The sequence below is a fragment of the Girardinichthys multiradiatus genome, chromosome 22 (genome assembly GCF_021462225.1).
Source record: "Girardinichthys multiradiatus isolate DD_20200921_A chromosome 22, DD_fGirMul_XY1, whole genome shotgun sequence".
Classification (NCBI taxonomy): Eukaryota; Metazoa; Chordata; class Actinopteri; order Cyprinodontiformes; family Goodeidae; genus Girardinichthys; species Girardinichthys multiradiatus.
The window spans coordinates 23,896,129-23,913,557 of NC_061814.1; the positions used below are offsets into that span (position 1 = coordinate 23,896,129).

At 40.1% G+C, this 17,429-nt stretch overlaps 1 protein-coding gene across 1 annotated transcript; it reads left to right on the forward strand.

Annotated features, from left to right (window-relative positions):
* The first annotated feature begins 163 nt into the window (after window positions 1-163).
* Window positions 164-7,945, forward strand: wnt8b (wingless-type MMTV integration site family, member 8b). The gene is made up of 6 exons (XM_047352092.1): window positions 164-364; window positions 1,616-1,649; window positions 2,556-2,694; window positions 4,402-4,527; window positions 4,622-4,764; window positions 6,796-7,945. The coding sequence occupies exons 1-6, from the start codon at window positions 294-296 to the stop codon at window positions 7,363-7,365; spliced, it is 1,083 nt and encodes a 360-aa protein (XP_047208048.1). The 5' UTR covers window positions 164-293; the 3' UTR covers window positions 7,366-7,945.
* Window positions 7,946-17,429: the final 9,484 nt, after the last annotated feature.

Sequence of the window (17,429 nt, forward strand, 5' to 3'; positions counted from 1 at the left end):
TAAATAGATCTTCCTCTGCTGCTGAATGGAGGCAGGGGAACAACCGTTGTCCGGCCCTGAAGGCCCAGGGTGCCCTTTTGATCATTTCAGTCTCCTCGGTGCAATACCTCTGATTGGCCAGGGAACTAAGAAGGGGGGAAAATCTTTAATTAAGCAGATAATCTCTTGTTGGGACGAGAGCGGCTCCATTTCAGAGCCCCCTCCTTGAATCCTGATAGCTCCTGGTGGAGTTCCGTGCGCTCAGTCTCCTCTGCATCCCTACTTCTGTCCGCAGCTACCCCTCACCTGTCAGGATGTTCGTACACTGGGAGGTTTTCTTCTACGTTTTTATTCTGATGACTCACATGAGGTCCTACTGCTGCTGGTAAGTTGACTTTACAAAGTATTATTAGTATTTTTTCTCATTTAAATAATAATTCCTAAATAGTTTACTTAAGACATATGGATTATGGAATGCGAAAATTACAGAAATTAGATCCCAATCCTTGATTTATTTAATACCTTTTGAGTTTTCAGTGCTTCCATAAAGGTCATATTTTCTGGTAAATGTAAATGTTTAAATTTACCAGATATTTTTGGGTTTGCCAGATTGTGCATTATTGCCTTTAGATGTTTGAATGAAAAAAGAGACATAGAGGCTATGTCCCACAAAATCCATTTACTTTGTAACTTGTCAGAAGCATTAAGAACTAAAAAATATTGATCTAATATGAGGTGATATACAGATAAATATCAAGAGGTATATTTCAAAAATAGAACTGAAAAAACAGAGTAAAAGTTTCACAAATCACAAACTTTCACATCTGTGATCACTGTACCAGACTCCTTACAAACAATGAAATGGCCCTTTGATTTTACACTGAAACATAAGCTGCCACTTAAAAACCAACTGCAGTAAACATGTAAATAAGCAACAAGAATACTAACTGGGGGATCAAGTGAAAAGTAGTTTTTACATTTTCTATTTTAAATTCTTGACATTTGGCGCCCCCTAGTCTGTGCAGCCCTGAGCGGAAAGCCATAACTACCATTTCAAAGCTGCTTCTATTGATATAACATTATAGATACACTGTATGTAGCTGAGTCTGATTATTTAATTATAGATTAATTATATATAATTATATATTCTGCATTATATATTTATATACAATTGGATATGAATTGGACCTGTTTGTCTTATAAAGCCCAGTCAGATGACTTTTGTTGTGAACTGGTGCTGTGTAAATAGGCTGACTTGAACTAAAATCAGAAATTAATTTACACCCTATTTGGTCATAGATTAGTTGATATGTTATACAATTACGCAACGTCTTCCAAACAGAGACTTGGGACTGTTAGAAATCTATTTATTTGCAGCTATAAAATTATTAGCGAGATTTTAAAGGAGATAAGAACATTGCCAAAAAAAAAAAGAACCATGGCCTTTCTTTAAGCAATGGTTCGTTTTGCCTGGAATAATTTGAACACATTCTTCAGTGCTGTTCACCAAGATTTGGATGCCCACATGGTGTCACAGTTTCACATGTACCAAAGCACACTAATGAGAGATGCTAGTGGAGGAATTTGTGGTGGACACTGAGCTTTCCCGACTGAAATAAGCTGTCTCCTTTTCCAGGTCAGTGAATAATTTCCTGATGACCGGACCCAAGGTAAGCCAGGCTTCTTTTGATCTTCTCCTCCTCTCTTTTTTCCCTTTGGCAAAAGAGGAAGATAAACCTCACTCCCTGTGTTATCTAAGCTCAAGTGTATTGACAAGCTCTGGGTACCTGTCTGCATACAACAAAGGCACTAAATCAGTGATATTCTTGGCCTTTTGTGATTTTTTTTCCTCCCCTCTTGGTACACTTGACCTTATTCAGAAGCTCTGTGTATGTCCAAGGGTTGAGTGTGTTGAGAAGCGAGGGCAGGCAGCGATGTTCTGGGTGGTCATCATTAGAGAGCCAGATCCCTGTGAAAGAGGTGGTACTCCATCTCCCTGAAGGCCACTTGAGACATATTAGTTATATTATCATTCATGCAGGCTGAGCAGGCTCTGGAGCAGCAGGCGAAAGCCAGGCACAGAGTGCAGGGCTCTGAGAAAACTCATCAGTTCATGGAGCTTAAACAGCAGATAGATTTTAAAGTTTGCCATGTTTTTTTTTTCTTATTTAGTTTTTTTTTCTTAATAAACTATTCAATTAAATTTTTCAAGAGGAAAGAGTGTTGTCTATAGTTTTGTCTTCACATATGATTTACTTAAAATTTATTTTATCCAATATATGATTTGAACTGCTCATTAATTTTAATGCAACGGAAGGAATGAAAATGCTGCCTGAAATCTATCTGAAATAATTATTTACTCCTGAAAATTGCAAGCATAGCTGTTCTATGCTGCATTTGATGTGTGATCCATACGTAGAAAACACTCTCAACGAGAGGGCTTGTCTTTGTCGTGAGCATTAAGTCCATCAGGCTCCTTAAAATGGCTTTATCTGATGATTTTCTGCATGATGTAAGATGCTTGTGTTGTTGTTATATGGGTGTGACACCATGTTGTGTCTGTGCCGCTGCTGCAGGCATACCTGATCTACTCAAGCAGTGTGGCAGCAGGAGCTCAGAGTGGCATTGAGGAATGCAAATACCAGTTTGCATGGGACCGCTGGAACTGCCCCGAGAGAGCTCTGCAGCTGTCCACACACAGCAGCCTACGCAGTGGTAAGTGCACACTCTTCGCAAACCTTTAAAACCAGCTCCAGTATCTCTGTGCAGCAAGTTAAATGGCTATTGTGATTGTATTTGTGTTTTTTTTTTTATGGTTTCATTCTGATGGTGTTGTCTTTTCTGTTGATAAATAAAAATGTTTACTCTGCCAATAGATACAGTTCAGCCTATAAGATCAATTTATTGAGAATTAGAAGAACAAATAATCAAATTAATTTGCTAATATGAATTCTGTAATATTTAGGGAACTAAATACCTTCACAGATGTGTTGTAGTCCTGAACAGATTGTAGAAAGCTTACCAGCAGTTTTTAAGTATTGACAATCCAAGGCCTTGATTACGAAATGTTTTTGAATGTCAGTTGTTTTTTGGAAAACCTCATAGGGCAAATATTGTCATAGTTTAGAGCCATAAACCTATAAATATTGAAAATATGACACATCAGTACATCTTAATTAGCTTTTTCATTGTTTGCATGGCATTTAGGTAATTTTAAAAGTACTCTTTGACAATAAAAAAAAACTTTTATAATCACACCTCTCTTAAAAACAGGAAGTAAGTTCCATATATGAATACATATGTGTCATCTGTGGGACATTGGACTGCTTTCCTTGAATATGCTGAATGGGTGTGATGCTGCTTATTAGGAACACTGTAAAAGGATGGAGTTATAACTTTAGCCACAAAGATCATCTATGCAGAAAACATGGGGGAGCAAAGACAACTACTTTGAGCAGGGAGTAAACTGCCATACCACCAAGATGACCAAATCTATTCTTTGTGAGCATTAGGTTTATCAGGGAAAAAAAAAATTTTGTTTTACAGTTAGTTTTACTTTTTATGTGTTCTCTGTCAGAACAAAGCATCTGCTGATGTGTACAGTCTGCATTAAGCCAATAGCTGCTCTCCTTTTGCTTAACTGCTTAGCTTCAGGTATGATTTATATTTTTTCTCCACGTCTGAGACAGATGAGGAGGGTTTGACTGTGGCTGCAGTCTGATTGCATGTCAGTGTTTTAACTTCTCTGATATCCACAATGTGTGAAGCATTACACTGAAGTGCCTTTTTGGGGCAAAATAACAAGTCTGTTGTAGTGCTGACAGACCTATTGAGTATAAATGACTTATAGACCATGTTCTTGGAATCACAGTTTGACAGTTGTATAACTGTAGTTCCATCCTCCTGAATGGATTGATTAGGTGGTATAAAGTAAATATTGCACAACCACTGCATCGCTCACTATTATAAAGAAGAATATTCTGGTGATACAGTTCTTAGAGGAACTTGCTGACCCATGTCTGTATATACATAAGAGTGACAATACTGGTCAGAACCAGAGCAGAAATTACATATATCTGAACTCCGCCAGAAGGTTTGTGTCTCAAATCACAATTTTTGTCACATGCAGTCATTTGTCACAGGGGTGAATTACAGACAAATTGGGCCTGGTACCATGAGTGTTTATATCCAGGCACGGAGTCCCTGTTTGCTAGATCTCTTTCTCTTGACTTTTTCCCACTCACTACATAACTCAAGGTATAACAAGAAATAACAGTCCCAAAAACTAAAACCACACATTAGTTCATTCAGTTTTTGATTATTTATTATAGAAAAAAGCTGAAACATTTGATTATTAACATAATATGTTGGCAGAGATGCATTTATAAGAAACAATTATGAAAGAGTTGTTTCTACAAACAGCAAATCGAGAGACTGCATTCGTCCATGCCATCAGCTCTGCTGGGGTTATGTACACCCTAACCAGGAACTGCAGTCTTGGAGACTTTGACAACTGTGGCTGTGATGACAGCAGGAATGGACAACGAGGTCAGAAACTTTGATGAATTTGTACATTAACATCCAGAAGATTTGTGGGACTTAAAATAATAACGAATAATCTGTTTCCTTTTGTCCACTTCAGGTGGTCATGGCTGGCTCTGGGGTGGCTGCAGTGATAATGTCGGCTTTGGTGAGGCCATCTCCAAACAGTTTGTGGATGCCTTGGAGACCGGGCAGGATGCCCGGGCGGCCATGAATCTTCACAACAATGAAGCTGGGCGAAAGGTAGAGCTCTGAATTTACTCCATCAGTTTTAAAATGAAAGATGCGCCAGCATAGGTTGCTGTGGGAGACTTAACTTGAACCAAGTTTTAAACTGGGTGGTAACCTGGTTGAAATTTTGGGAATCCCTTATGGTCCTCCAACAGCGTGCGTAGTGTAAAGCACCCTTTGAATAATTTTTATTCTTGGTCAGCATTACACTGAGTGTGCCACCCAAGCATCCCTTTCAGATCTCTATAAGTGAGGTGCCACTCGTCCCCAATAATAACAGTGTGTTCGGTGTACCAGAAGGGCCTATTTACCCGTGCTGAATACACTTTATGACAATACTTCAGCTCAAGAATCCCGGGATCGCCGGTGCAGGCTTAATTAAAGATCCTGGGGAGCCAGACATTGCAAAGCATTCGGTATTATCCTACTTCCTTAAAATAAGTGTTTTTAGTTTTTATTCTTGCAATAAGGATCCCACATTTATGTTGGTCTTTGTCTGGCCCTGGGGGAGTCTGAGGGGACCACAGGCGTGCAGCTGAAGTGCTCTTTGTTTATGGTGCCTTTGCTCCCCCCCGTAGGGCCCTGGGATCCTTATGGCACCTGGAGCATCATTGTAACAGAAAAAAATGGGGATAGAAAGAGAGAAAAAAAGTACTTTTTCTTTATTCCTCAACTCAATGGGACTCTCCATTGGGTCCCCACTCACAGGAAAACATGTTGACAAGGAACATGCTAAATAAATACTCCTATTTATCCTGGGAGGGACAATGGGACTTGATGTGAAACTTTGATCCAGCCTCACATCGGTGTAAAGTTCATTGCCTCTTCACGAAAAGAAAGCGCCCTTCCTTTTTAACAGACATCTGTTTTGTGTCGGTCAAAGTCAGGAGACACAGAGGACGACAAAGACACTTAGCTGTGGACCTTGAAGCTGTCTTCTGTTCAGTGCATTTATTCTTTTTCACTCATGTCAGAAGCTTTAACAATATAGTTTGTTAATTTGACAACACATCAATCAACAGACACAAGCAATTTCACACTCACTTGTATGCTCACTTTCATCTGCACGTAGACATAACAACATAGCACAAAAGTTCACATGTACAGTACCTTCCAACTGTATTTGTTCGAGCCAGGTTTGTCTGAAAACAACAAACTTCAACTGATTTCCTTGGGATTATATGTGATGGATCAATACAGAATAGAAGAAAAATTAAGCCTTTTCAAAAAATAGAAATCCGAAAAGTGTGGTTTGTAGAACCAACTTCCTCTTTTAATAAAGATTCAAATCTTTTATGCAACATATTTATCTTTTGCCCATTTTACTTTTCAAAATAACAGCATCTGGGGACATCAATTTCCAAGTCTTGCGTCAGATTAACATTCCTCTATTTAGGTTTGGACTTTGACTGGGCCACTAATGTTCTCTAACAACTTCTGAGGCCTTCACAGAACAGCTGAATTCACACTGAGATTATATTACACACAGTGGCTATATTCACTATGTAGGTGACTTTTCAAGGCATTTGGTTGCACTGGATTTTAATGTAAATGAATGACACCTTTTTTATATTTTTACTTGCAAAAATACATTTAAAACCGTGCATTATTTTCCTCCCTCTACACAATTATGCACTACTTTGTGTTGGTCTATCACAGTAAATATTTCAAAAAATATTTTGAGGTTTATGGTTGTAATGTGGTAAAATGTGAAAAAGGTTCAAAGGGCAAGAATACTTTTGCAAGACACTGTAGACCTTGCACTGTTGTTAAAAAACATCACATGTAAATCTAACAGAATCCTCATACACTGTTGCTCATAAAGTTGTAATAAAATAGTATTTCACTCATCATGAAATGATCGTAACAATGTGATTTACTCTTGAAAAAGTGTATATCTTCTCAAATTTTGTTCATAGTATCTTTCAAACACCTCTTTATCTCATCATCTTCAAACATCTTTATGGGAAACAGTATCTTTAAAATCTAGTGGACTTGGGGTACATTAGCCTGAAATTAGTGTTTTGTTTTTGGTGTCTGCAGGCTGTGAAGGGGACCATGCAGAAGACATGCAAGTGCCATGGTGTTTCAGGAAGCTGCACCACTCAGACCTGCTGGCTACAGCTGCCAGAGTTCAGGGAGGTGGGGAACTACTTGAAGGAGAAGTACCACAGAGCCCTGAAGGTGGATCTCCTCCGAGGTGCTGGAAACAGCGCAGCCAGCCGGGGTGCCATCGCAGAGACCTTTAACTCCATCTCCCGCAAGGAGTTGGTCCACCTTGAAGAGTCACCCGACTACTGCCTGGAGAACCGCACCCTGGGCCTGCCAGGCACAGAGGGCCGCGAATGCCTAAAGAAAGGCAAGAACCTAAACAAGTGGGAGAAGCGGAGCTGCAAGAGGCTGTGTGGAGAGTGTGGGCTGGCTGTGGAGGAGCGCAAGGCCGAGATGGTTTCAAGCTGCAACTGCAAGTTCCACTGGTGCTGCGCAGTGAAGTGCGATCAGTGCAGAAAGACTGTGACCAAGTACTTTTGTGTGAAGAAGGGAGGTCAGAGGGGAAGAAATGAGAGCGCCGCCATCCGCCGAAAAAACCTCAGGCTGAGGAAAAAGCACTGAGCATCCCCATCACTCCCCCACGTGCATCCATGTCTTCATGTCTCTGCAGCTCCATCACACATCTGGACTCTGCAGATAACACGTGTTCTGGACAAAAATGTCACATTTATCCTCGTATTAAGGTTTATTCCAGAAACGAACACAGAGTCTCATGATAAAACAGACAATGTATTTAAGATATATTTTTATATTATTTACAACATTTTGAAAAGTGGCATGGCATTGAAACAATTCCCAATGACTTTTAAATTACTCACATTATTTATTCTCATACTTATTCAAAAAGAGTTGATAATCTGGTGCAACAGCTGTTTAAAAACCCTGTTTAATTCTGAAATAATTCTACGATGCATGCAGATATTACCTGTTACATTTTTGTTTCCCCTATCATCTGGCTCACCCTGACTTTGCCCTCTTGCTGTATTTAATTGTACATAAAATGAAGCACTTTGTACTGTATATTGTTAATTTATTGCACAGCATTTTCTTTCTAGCTTTGCTTTGTTGTTAGTGTCCTTTTTCATTCCCTCTTTATTAAAGTGTAATGAAAGAATATTAAATCCCTTAATCGTGCATATCATTTAAGTTGAAGAAAGTGCTCATCCTTCTTTAACATACTGTCTTTGACATGAATACTTCATGGTTCAGAGCAAACAGCCTCACTTTTCACTCTGCTCCCACTGTGGTGAACCAAAGAGAAAGGAAAGCCATCCAGCAAACTCTCCTTCCTTCACGCCTTTCTCAATTACGCCCCAACAAATACCTCTCAAATATTCTCTCCTTCATCATTGTAATCCTCGCTGAGCGCTTGGAAGTTTCTTCGCTGTTTAATACTAGTTTAATTAACTTTGTCCAGACAGAGCAGGGCCGTGGGGGTGGATGGCATGAAGCAAGTTGCCCCTAAAAATCATTCTGCCTCTAATTTTGTATGCTAATCTCCTTTTTCACGCTGCGCCTCCTCAGCAGTGGGGGGAAAGAAATGTTGGGAAAACTTTAGGTCTGCCTGTGCAAGGCTTCCTGTGGCTGTTTTCTTTCTGGGCCCACCTATTTGGATCCTTTCACTCCTCTAGGGCCTTCCTTTGCTCGATTTAACAATGAATGCAGAGCTAATCAGCTCTCTCGGAAATGCACCACTGTCGAAGAAGGTAATCCCTTCTCCTCTCCTCTCAATGGGCTGTCGCCTCCCAAAGAACTTTGGGAAAAGGCTTTGCACAGATTCACACTGTTCGCTCAAAAGAAGTTAGTTCAAGTATTGTGCCCAAACAAGTGAGTTTTATAAACACATGCTTGCCAGGACACTCACCCCGCCTGCGATTAAGAAGCGCCAGCCCTGGACCTGCACATGGCAGCCAAAGCCGAGGCACTTCAGAAGAGGAGGGGACATAAAAGGGGAGATTAGAGGTCCCATTGAGAAGGGGGCGTTCATTTCTGCACCTTCCCCCTGTTACACAACGAAGTGTCAAGGAAACACCTTGTTGACATCTTATTTACCAAATAATGATCATAATTGGAACCTGTCTCTCCTCTGATGACCCCTGTGGGCCGACTGGATTGCTCTGCCAGGGAAGCGGCGTGCTAACAAAGGAACCCTGTGGAACTGTAGAACCTCAACAAACTGTTATCTTAGAAAATACAGAAAAGGAACCAAATGTCTTTCAGCACCATGAAAAGGGATTTAAAACTAAAGTAAGAGCAAACATTTTGAATTAGACTTGTCTAAGCTATTGTAAATGTGGCATACGTCCAGTGTCTTGTAAAAGCAAAGTGCTGTAAAAAACATTTGACTCCCTTACAGATTTCTTTTGTTCTTGGTTTTTGTCACTCATAAATGTTTCACATCAATCAAACCAACTGTAATGTAAAAGAAAGAGCACATGAGTAAATACAAAACCCTGTTTTTAAACTGATGATTGAATTTATGAAGGGAGAATAGCAGTCTAAAACAATCCAGTCCTCTGTGAAACAAATAATTGAATTAAATTTGTGAGCATGAGATTTATCTGGCGAGTTGACTTGAAAATTGTTACCTACTATTTAAAATCACAAGAATCTGCTTGTTTGTTTGCATCAAAGTCTGGAACACACTGTATTTGTATAGATTCTGTTAAGGAGAAGAAATTGTGTTGGTGGCAGGTTGTTGGAGACAAAAGTCTTGAAGATCCAATTCAAAATGTGTTTTTAACCAAGTTGTGTGTCGACAAAACATTGGTTTATTATTTGAGATTTGGGTTTAAGTAACAAACCAAAAACTAAATTCTCTAAAACTGGTGAGGTTCTAGACTGAATATGAGCCAACATTCAAAGACACATTTTGAAAGACCTTCAGACAACACAATATAAAATATTCTAACAAAGCAACATATAAAGACACGAGGGCCTTTATGGCTTTGCACATTTTAAGTCACTTTGTCTCTTCGGGGTCATTTCAAATGTTTTAATTATTGTTGGCTTTTTCTTACTTTGTTGATTCTCTTTCTGGAGTATACATGTTTTGGAAATTGAGTTTTAATATCTTCACTTTATCTAAGATGAAAAGGGGGTCCTGATCCCACCTTTATGGATAATATGCACGATCTATTAGGCTTTCTTTTCTTTTTTCTTTAAAGTTAATTTCCGAGGTTTGCTTCACAAAACCTGATGTTGTGCAGTGTATTGCTTATAGTTTCCACAGTTATTCCATTCAGTAATTAGGTAGAGCTGAATGAACATGTGAAACGGCACATAGTACCGATTATGAGTCAAACGCACAATCTAACCCCAGCCAGAGAATTACACAACCTCTGACCGTGGGATCCAAACTTCCGTCTCCCAAACCAGTCCTGCCGTGTCCAATCTGTGATGACATGTAAGTGCAAGATGATGGGAGGAGAGGTGACAAAACCAGAGGAACGCAGGGAATTCAGGTAGAAATTTGAACTGCAATTTTAGCCTAACATGTAGGGAGATTTTAGATGTTAGATTATTGTCCTACATAGTTCAGAAAGTCTTTGCGAAACTATAAGACATAAAAAGTTTTGTTTTATTTATATGAATATTCTTTAAAAATGTAAAGTTCTCCAGAAAAAAAACTAAACTTTAAATGAAGAATTTCTGTCTTTCAGGTAATGGGTGATCATTTGTATGGCTGAAGCTGGGAAAATGACTCATAATCCCTCACAGAATCCTTGACTAATGGGATTTATGACTTAGTGGTTTTAGACCCACAACACCTCAAGGGGCGAGGGTCAGCGTGAATGTGAGAGAAAGCAGATGAGTACAGATGAAAAGGCACCTGAACGACAAATTATGATTCACAAAATTCTGCAAAATTGACAGTCACTTCCGTTTTGCCATTTACATAATCTTTAAAATTGACAGGATTAGTAATGAAATGTATTTGCCTCTGTTACAATGAGGCCTCTATAAGGCATTCAGCTGCTCTCTAAACGATGTTTCAGTTGACGGAAAAAAGACTGTAAAGTTGCATAAAATGCATTGGAATCTGCAGAATTGAGGTTTGAGCTTCTTGAGGCTCGCTTGGGTGTCCTACCTCCTAGTTACTGGTATCTCTAAAGAATGGGGGCGAGAGGTGAGGGTGAGGGGGATCAGCACTGTTCATGTCAGCTCACTGATCTGCACAGGAAACACTGGGCATGGGAACCCATCAGGGAGCCTCACCCGGTGCCTGCAATTCAAATCTGCCCCTAAATCCTTATTCAAGAGAAAACACACATGACCTGCCATGAAATACTGTTAAATCACCAAACTGAAATGATGCATGCTTATTCCATCCCCAAAAGATCTCAACTGCGACAATGTGGCAATGATTAAAGTGGCTGAGAGGATGTGTCACGTATACATCAAAGCTAGTGTGATATTTAATGCAAGGTCAGTCAGTCAGTCATTTTCTACCGCTTATTCCATAGTGGGTCGCGGAGAAGCTGGTGCCTATCTCCAGCAGTCTATAGGCGAGAGGCGGGGTACACCCTGGATAGGTCGCCAGTTAATGCAAGGTTTCTTCAGTTAATCAGTACACAGGAGCAAGGTACAGAGCGTACTTCTTGCTATGATTACATGAACAGTGATTGAACAGTAATGCCAGAGCTATGATGACCATGGGTAAATATTGGTTCTGGATTTCAAAGGTGTTTGCTCAGTTTTGTTATCCAAACATTTTCGTCCAGAAATAGACAAGCCAGGTTGCAACATACCATGCTGTCTCATATGTTGTAAGTCTATCCCGCTGGATCAGTTAAAATGTGTGTTGGCAGGTGTGCTCTGGCAGAATCATCAAAACTGTATTTAAAGAAAGGAATAAGCATACAAAACACTGTCCTTGATTATCCTTTAAGCCACTTTGTGATTTTTACTCATTCTAGATCATTTTGTATCTGTTCTACTCTTCATGAGGTGTCATTCTGAATCGCATGCTATATATAAGATTTGATTGTGGTCTCCTGGTTTTGTTGCAGTTTTTATAATTGGTAGTCTGCCTGTGTAATTTAATCTCAGTATAAATGCAGCTTTTTTGTGAACAAGTTTGTAGCAAACATAAGTGAATTAGACAAATATAAAGTAATGAAGAAGTCTGAAGCATGCTTAGGTCAAAAAATAGTATTCCAAGCTTCGAACATCTGATGAGGTACTGTTCAGTCCACCATTCAAATATGAAGAGAGGACGTCACAATGGCAAACCTACCAAGACATTTCTATCCATCTAAACTGATAGGCCAAAAATCCCTAATCAGGGAAGCAGCCAAGTGGCCCTCTGTAACTGTGGAGGAGCTGCAGAGATCCACAGTTCATGTGGAAGAACCCATTGACATAACAACTATAATAGAGCAATCCATAAATTTAATTCAATTCAATTCAGTTTTATTTATATAGCGCCAATTCACAACACATGTCGTCTCAAGGCACTTCACAAAGGGTTTGAAATGATATAGGGCTGTTGGGGAGGTTAGATTAAACTACTGAGTGTTAGTTTGGCCATTTTAGAATGGGGTATTGTCAGGTTTAAACAACCTAACAATACGTATAACAACACAAAAAGAAGAGAGAGACAAAGTATTAGTTATTTTACTCGCTTGCGAGGAGAGACGGTCAGAGTTGCTTTCAGTTACAAACTCTCCACCGTTCTGAAACCCATCTAACCGCTCCTTCTTTTTATTGTCTTTTGGGGGTCCCTAGTTTACAAAAACATTAATCTCTAAAGGATGGGAAAACAGCTGCATCATAAACAAGTCATAAACAGCTTTATCCATTAACAACATATTTCCACAGTCCTCTTTCAGCTTCCAGGGTCAGTTGTGCCTTTTGTTCAGTGTAATCAGCCTTCATCTTTATGACCTCCTCAACTGGACTGCTTCCTTAGCTCCAATTTATGATCTTTGCCTGCAGACAACTCATCAGATCATTTACTCACACACATCTTGAATGATTATAAGATCAAATAGCCAAGTTAAAGAATAACAACAATATAAGACAAATCTTTATTCAATTATTCCAACAAGTATGTGTAGGGGTACTAAGTAAAATAATACACTGATAAAGTGTGTCCATCTAGAACCCACTGGTGGCCATTGTTATATTAAAAACCACAAGGATTGGGGGTACCTCTTTCTATCAGACTGATTATAACCATTGGAAAAGAGAAGGGGACGCACAGGTAGCAGAAATGGAGGGTGTGTTTGCACCTCAACCATAACTGAGCCGGTTTAGGCTAAACCTGACTCTCCCTTACTCCAACCAACAAGAAGGGAGGAAGGCAGAGGTAAGACTAATTGGAGAGTGTTGTTTCCTGTTACATTGTGTGAAAGGTGGGTAACTTTAAAATGGGCTAAGTCAATTCAATCAAATCATACAGATTTCAAGTCAGGCACATGCATTCCAATTAACAGCTAACCATTGAACAGTATAGTCAAATTCAGTTATTTATTCAAATTGGATAAAAAGTTTTTCAATCTAAGGAAACCCAGCAGATTGCATCCAGTCAGTGACTTGTAGTATTCCCTCTTCCCAGATGAGCATGTAGCAACAGTGGACAGTCACTGGCGTTGACTTTGCAGCAATCCCTCATACTGAGCATGCATGTAGCGACAGTGGAGAGGAAAAACTCCCTTTTAACAGGAAGAAACCTCCAGCAGAACCAGGCTCAGTGTGAGCGGCCATCTGCCACGACCAACTGAGGGTTTGAGAGAACAGAGCAGAGACACAAAGAGAACAAAGAAGCACTGATCCAGGAGTCCTTCCTTTCCTCTATGGGAAGGAAAAGTAAATGTTAATTCATGTAGTTCCTTTAGTCATTTTACCTAGAAGAAAGAACAGATAAACTCTGAGCCAGTCTTCAAGGCTAGAGTATGCAAGAGAGCACATACAGTTATTCACAGTAAAAGCTCAGTCAGTAGGAGAGACAGGGTTATACACTGAAAGACAGGGCCAAGTGTATCATCAGTAGAAGGTGAGCATTAAGTTGTTGCCAACAGAAGCTTGGATGATGCCCCCCCTCCATGAAGGTGTCACAGGTAGACACAGAGTCAGGCCAGAGGTAGCTTCTAGGAAGAGAAAAGAGAGAGAACATAAAGTTAAAAGCTGAAATAACAGCAAATAATGCAAAAATGGAGAGTAGTATGAGAATGGAGCGAAGAGAGTGAAACTGGTCATTAAGTCCTCCAGCAGCCTAAGCCTATAGCAGCATAACTACAGAGATAGCTCAGGATAACCTAAGCCACTCTAACTATAAACTTTATTAAAAAGGAAAGTTTTAAGCCTGGCCTTAAAAGTAGACAGGGTGTCTGCCTCACGGACTAAAATTGGGAGCTGGTTCCACAGGAGAGGAGCCTGATAACTAAAGGATCTGCCTCCCATTCTACTTCTAGAGACTCTAGGAACCACCAGTAAACCTGCAGTCTGAGAACAAAGTGCTCTGTTAGGAACATATGGAACAATCAGATCTCTGATGTATGATGGAGCTAAATCATTAAGGGCTTTATATGTGAGGAGGAGAATTTTAATTTCTATTCTGGATTTAACAGGGAACAAATTAAGGGAAGCTAAAATAGGAAAAATATGACCTCTCTTTTTAATATGCATCAGAACTCTTGCTGCAGCATTTTGAATCAGCTGAAGGCTTTTAACTGCATTTTGTGGACATCTTGATAGTAAATAATTACAATAGTCCAGCCTTGAAGTGACAAATGCATGGACTAGTTTTTCAGCCTCACTCCTGGACAGGATATTTCTAATTTTGGCAATGTTCCAGAGGTGAAAGAAGGAAATCCTAGAAACCTGTTTGATATGGGATGTAAATGACATGTCCTGGTCAAGAATAACACCAAGGTTTTTAACATTATTACCGGAGGTCAATTTAATGCCATCCAGGTTAAGTGATTGACTGATGTTGGGATTATGAATCTGAGAATATTATTTAATATTTAATATTAATATTTTATCAAATATGGGGCAGCACAGTGGCACAGTTGGTAGTACTGTTGCCTTGCAGCAAGAAGGTAATGGGTTCGATTCCCGGCAAGGGGTCTTTCTCCATGGAGTTTGCATGTTCTCACCGGGTACTCCAGCTTCCTCCCACAGTCCAAAGACATGCCTGTTAGGTTAATTGGTCAATCTAAATTGCCCTTAGGTGTATGAATGAGTGTGTGCATGGTTGTATGTGTGTTGCCCTGCAATGGACTGGCGACCTGTCCAGGGTGTACCCCGCCTTTCGCCCATAGACTGCTGGAGATAGGCAACAGCTCCCCCGTGACCCACTATGGAATAAGCGGTAGAAAATGACTGACTGACATTTTATCAAATAATATTTCGGTCTGTTAAGGGTTGTCCTGTGAATACCAGCCCAGTAAGGCGATGGTATTAGGACAAAATAGAAAGGTGTGAGACAAGCTCTGACATTATTGAACAGCAAAAACTCTGCACAATTTCTTAAAATACAAGAATTTATTAACAAAAATAAGTCAACTCAAAGTCAAACATATTTCAATCAACAAACTCTTTACTATGCTAAAACAATCCAATTAAACTACCAAGCTAACCTCCTTAGCTGTGGGGAGTGGCGGCTGTTCTGTCGGCCGGTCTGTGAACAAACGGTTAGCTTCTAACTAACCTCCGTGGCTGTGGATGAAAGATGGCCCGTTCTGTCCGCTAACCACACTGCATGTTACCGTAACCACGGTGATGCGGTCTCTGCTGTCTTCCTTCCAGACTGGGAGACCGCTCCGCTCGGCTTCGTAGAGACTGCTTCTCTATAGGGGGAACTTCTCTGGGACAGTGTGCTTCTGCAGGCTTAACTTGTGCATATGATCGCGTGATCTTATGACACTCTTGGATCCAGTTGAAGAGTTATGTCTTTTTGCCAGCAAAGAGACATCAGCGCGCTGTCTCTCCGATCCTGGTCCCGCAAAGAGGAACAGTGGAAGAGGTCGCCTTGTTGGAGAGGGGGTGCTCTTATTCAGACAGTGGCATCATGGGAAGTCTGCTACCCCCCTAGGATTATTCTTGTTCTCTTCTATTAATGATGAGAAATAAGCTGTTCTAGCTTGGTGAAGTGCCTTTTTATACAACAGTAGGCTATTTTTCCAGATTAAGTAAGAATCCTCTAGGTGTGTAGAGCGCCATTTTCTCTCCAATTTTCTAACATTGTGCTTTAAAGTACGCAGCTCTGAATTAACCCAGGGAGCTAGCCTCCTTTGAATAATTACCTTCTTTTTCAAGGGGGCTGCATTGTCTAATGCATCACGCAATGATGAAGTAACACTATGAACAAGAGAATGAATTTGTGAAGGGGAAGAAACAAAATTATTGCCCTCCACTGTGTTTTTCAGTGATAATGAAGAAATTAAAAAATGGTACAGATTCTTTAAAGGTTATTAGAGCATTGTCTGATAATGATCTACTATAATGAAATTTTATTTTAGGTGTGGAGTACTCGGTTAAATTAAACTCAAAGGTTATTAAGAAATGGTCAGACAGGACAGGGTTATGAGAAAATATTGTTATGTCATATGTCAGCACATTTGTCAGCACAAGGTCTAGAGAATGAAGACAAAGGTGGGTAGGTTTGTTAATGTTTTGAGCAAAGCCAATTGAGTCTAAGATAGCATTAAAGGCTATATTTAAGCTATCGCTTTCAGTGTCAACATGAATGTTAAAATCCCCCACTATAATAACTTTATCTGTATTTAACACTAAATCAGATAAAAGGTCTGAAAACTGATCTAAAAATTGAGAGTAAGGGCCTGGTGGACTGTACAAAACAACAAACAGAAGTAGTTTTAGTGCTTTGCAATTTGGATGAGGAAAACTAAGGATTAAATATTTAAAAGAGTTGTAGCTATTGATTGGTCTGGGACTAATCAATAAATCCGACTGAAAGATGGTTGCTACTCCTCCTCCACGCCCAGTATATCGAGGAATGTTGAAATTTAAATAATTAGTAGGAGTTGACTCATTTATAGTAACATAATCCTCTTGCAGCAGCCAGGTTTCTGAGGCAAAATAAATCAATCTGATTGTCACAAATCAGGTCACTAACTAGCAAAGTCTTTGAAGAAAAAGATTGTATGTTCAGTAAGCCACATTTGTTTTATTTTTCTTTTTAGTCTGAGTTGTGTTTATTGTTATTAGATTTTCCTGATTTCCTCCTTTTAGATTATTTTTTAATCTATTCAATTTTGGCCGTAGGCGAGACACTGTCTTAATAGGGTAATGGGTGGGTAGCAGTACAGAAGCTGCAGAGGGGAGTGTTAAACTACGACCCTGCTTCCTGGTCTGAACCCTGGGTTGTCAGAGCCCATGGCAGACATTTGACTATGGTTGCTTGTGTCTCTAGTGCCACATTTCTGACTATGGAGCTGCCAATTACCAGAGTTGGTTTCTCAGCAGGTGTGTCGCTAAGCGGGGAAAATCTGTTAGAAACGCAGACGGGTTGGTGGTGACCTGTGGGCTGGGATCTAGGACTATGCTTTCTACGTACCGTCACCCAGCCGACCTGAGGCCCCGGCTGCGTGGGTTCTGCTGGAGGACAGCTACGGGGAGCTACCCTCGGTGGCTCCGCGCTGGCTAAGGGGCCT

Excerpts from the sequence above, each read along its gene's own strand:
- wnt8b (XM_047352092.1), top strand. The coding sequence starts at position 294 with ATGTTCGTACACTGGGAGGTTTTCTTCTACGTTTTTATTCTGATGACT. Across the intron at positions 2,695-4,401 it reads ACACAGCAGCCTACGCAGTG|CAAATCGAGAGACTGCATTC; the intron begins GTAAGTGCACAC and ends TTCTACAAACAG. Across the intron at positions 4,528-4,621 it reads CAGCAGGAATGGACAACGAG|GTGGTCATGGCTGGCTCTGG; the intron begins GTCAGAAACTTT and ends TGTCCACTTCAG.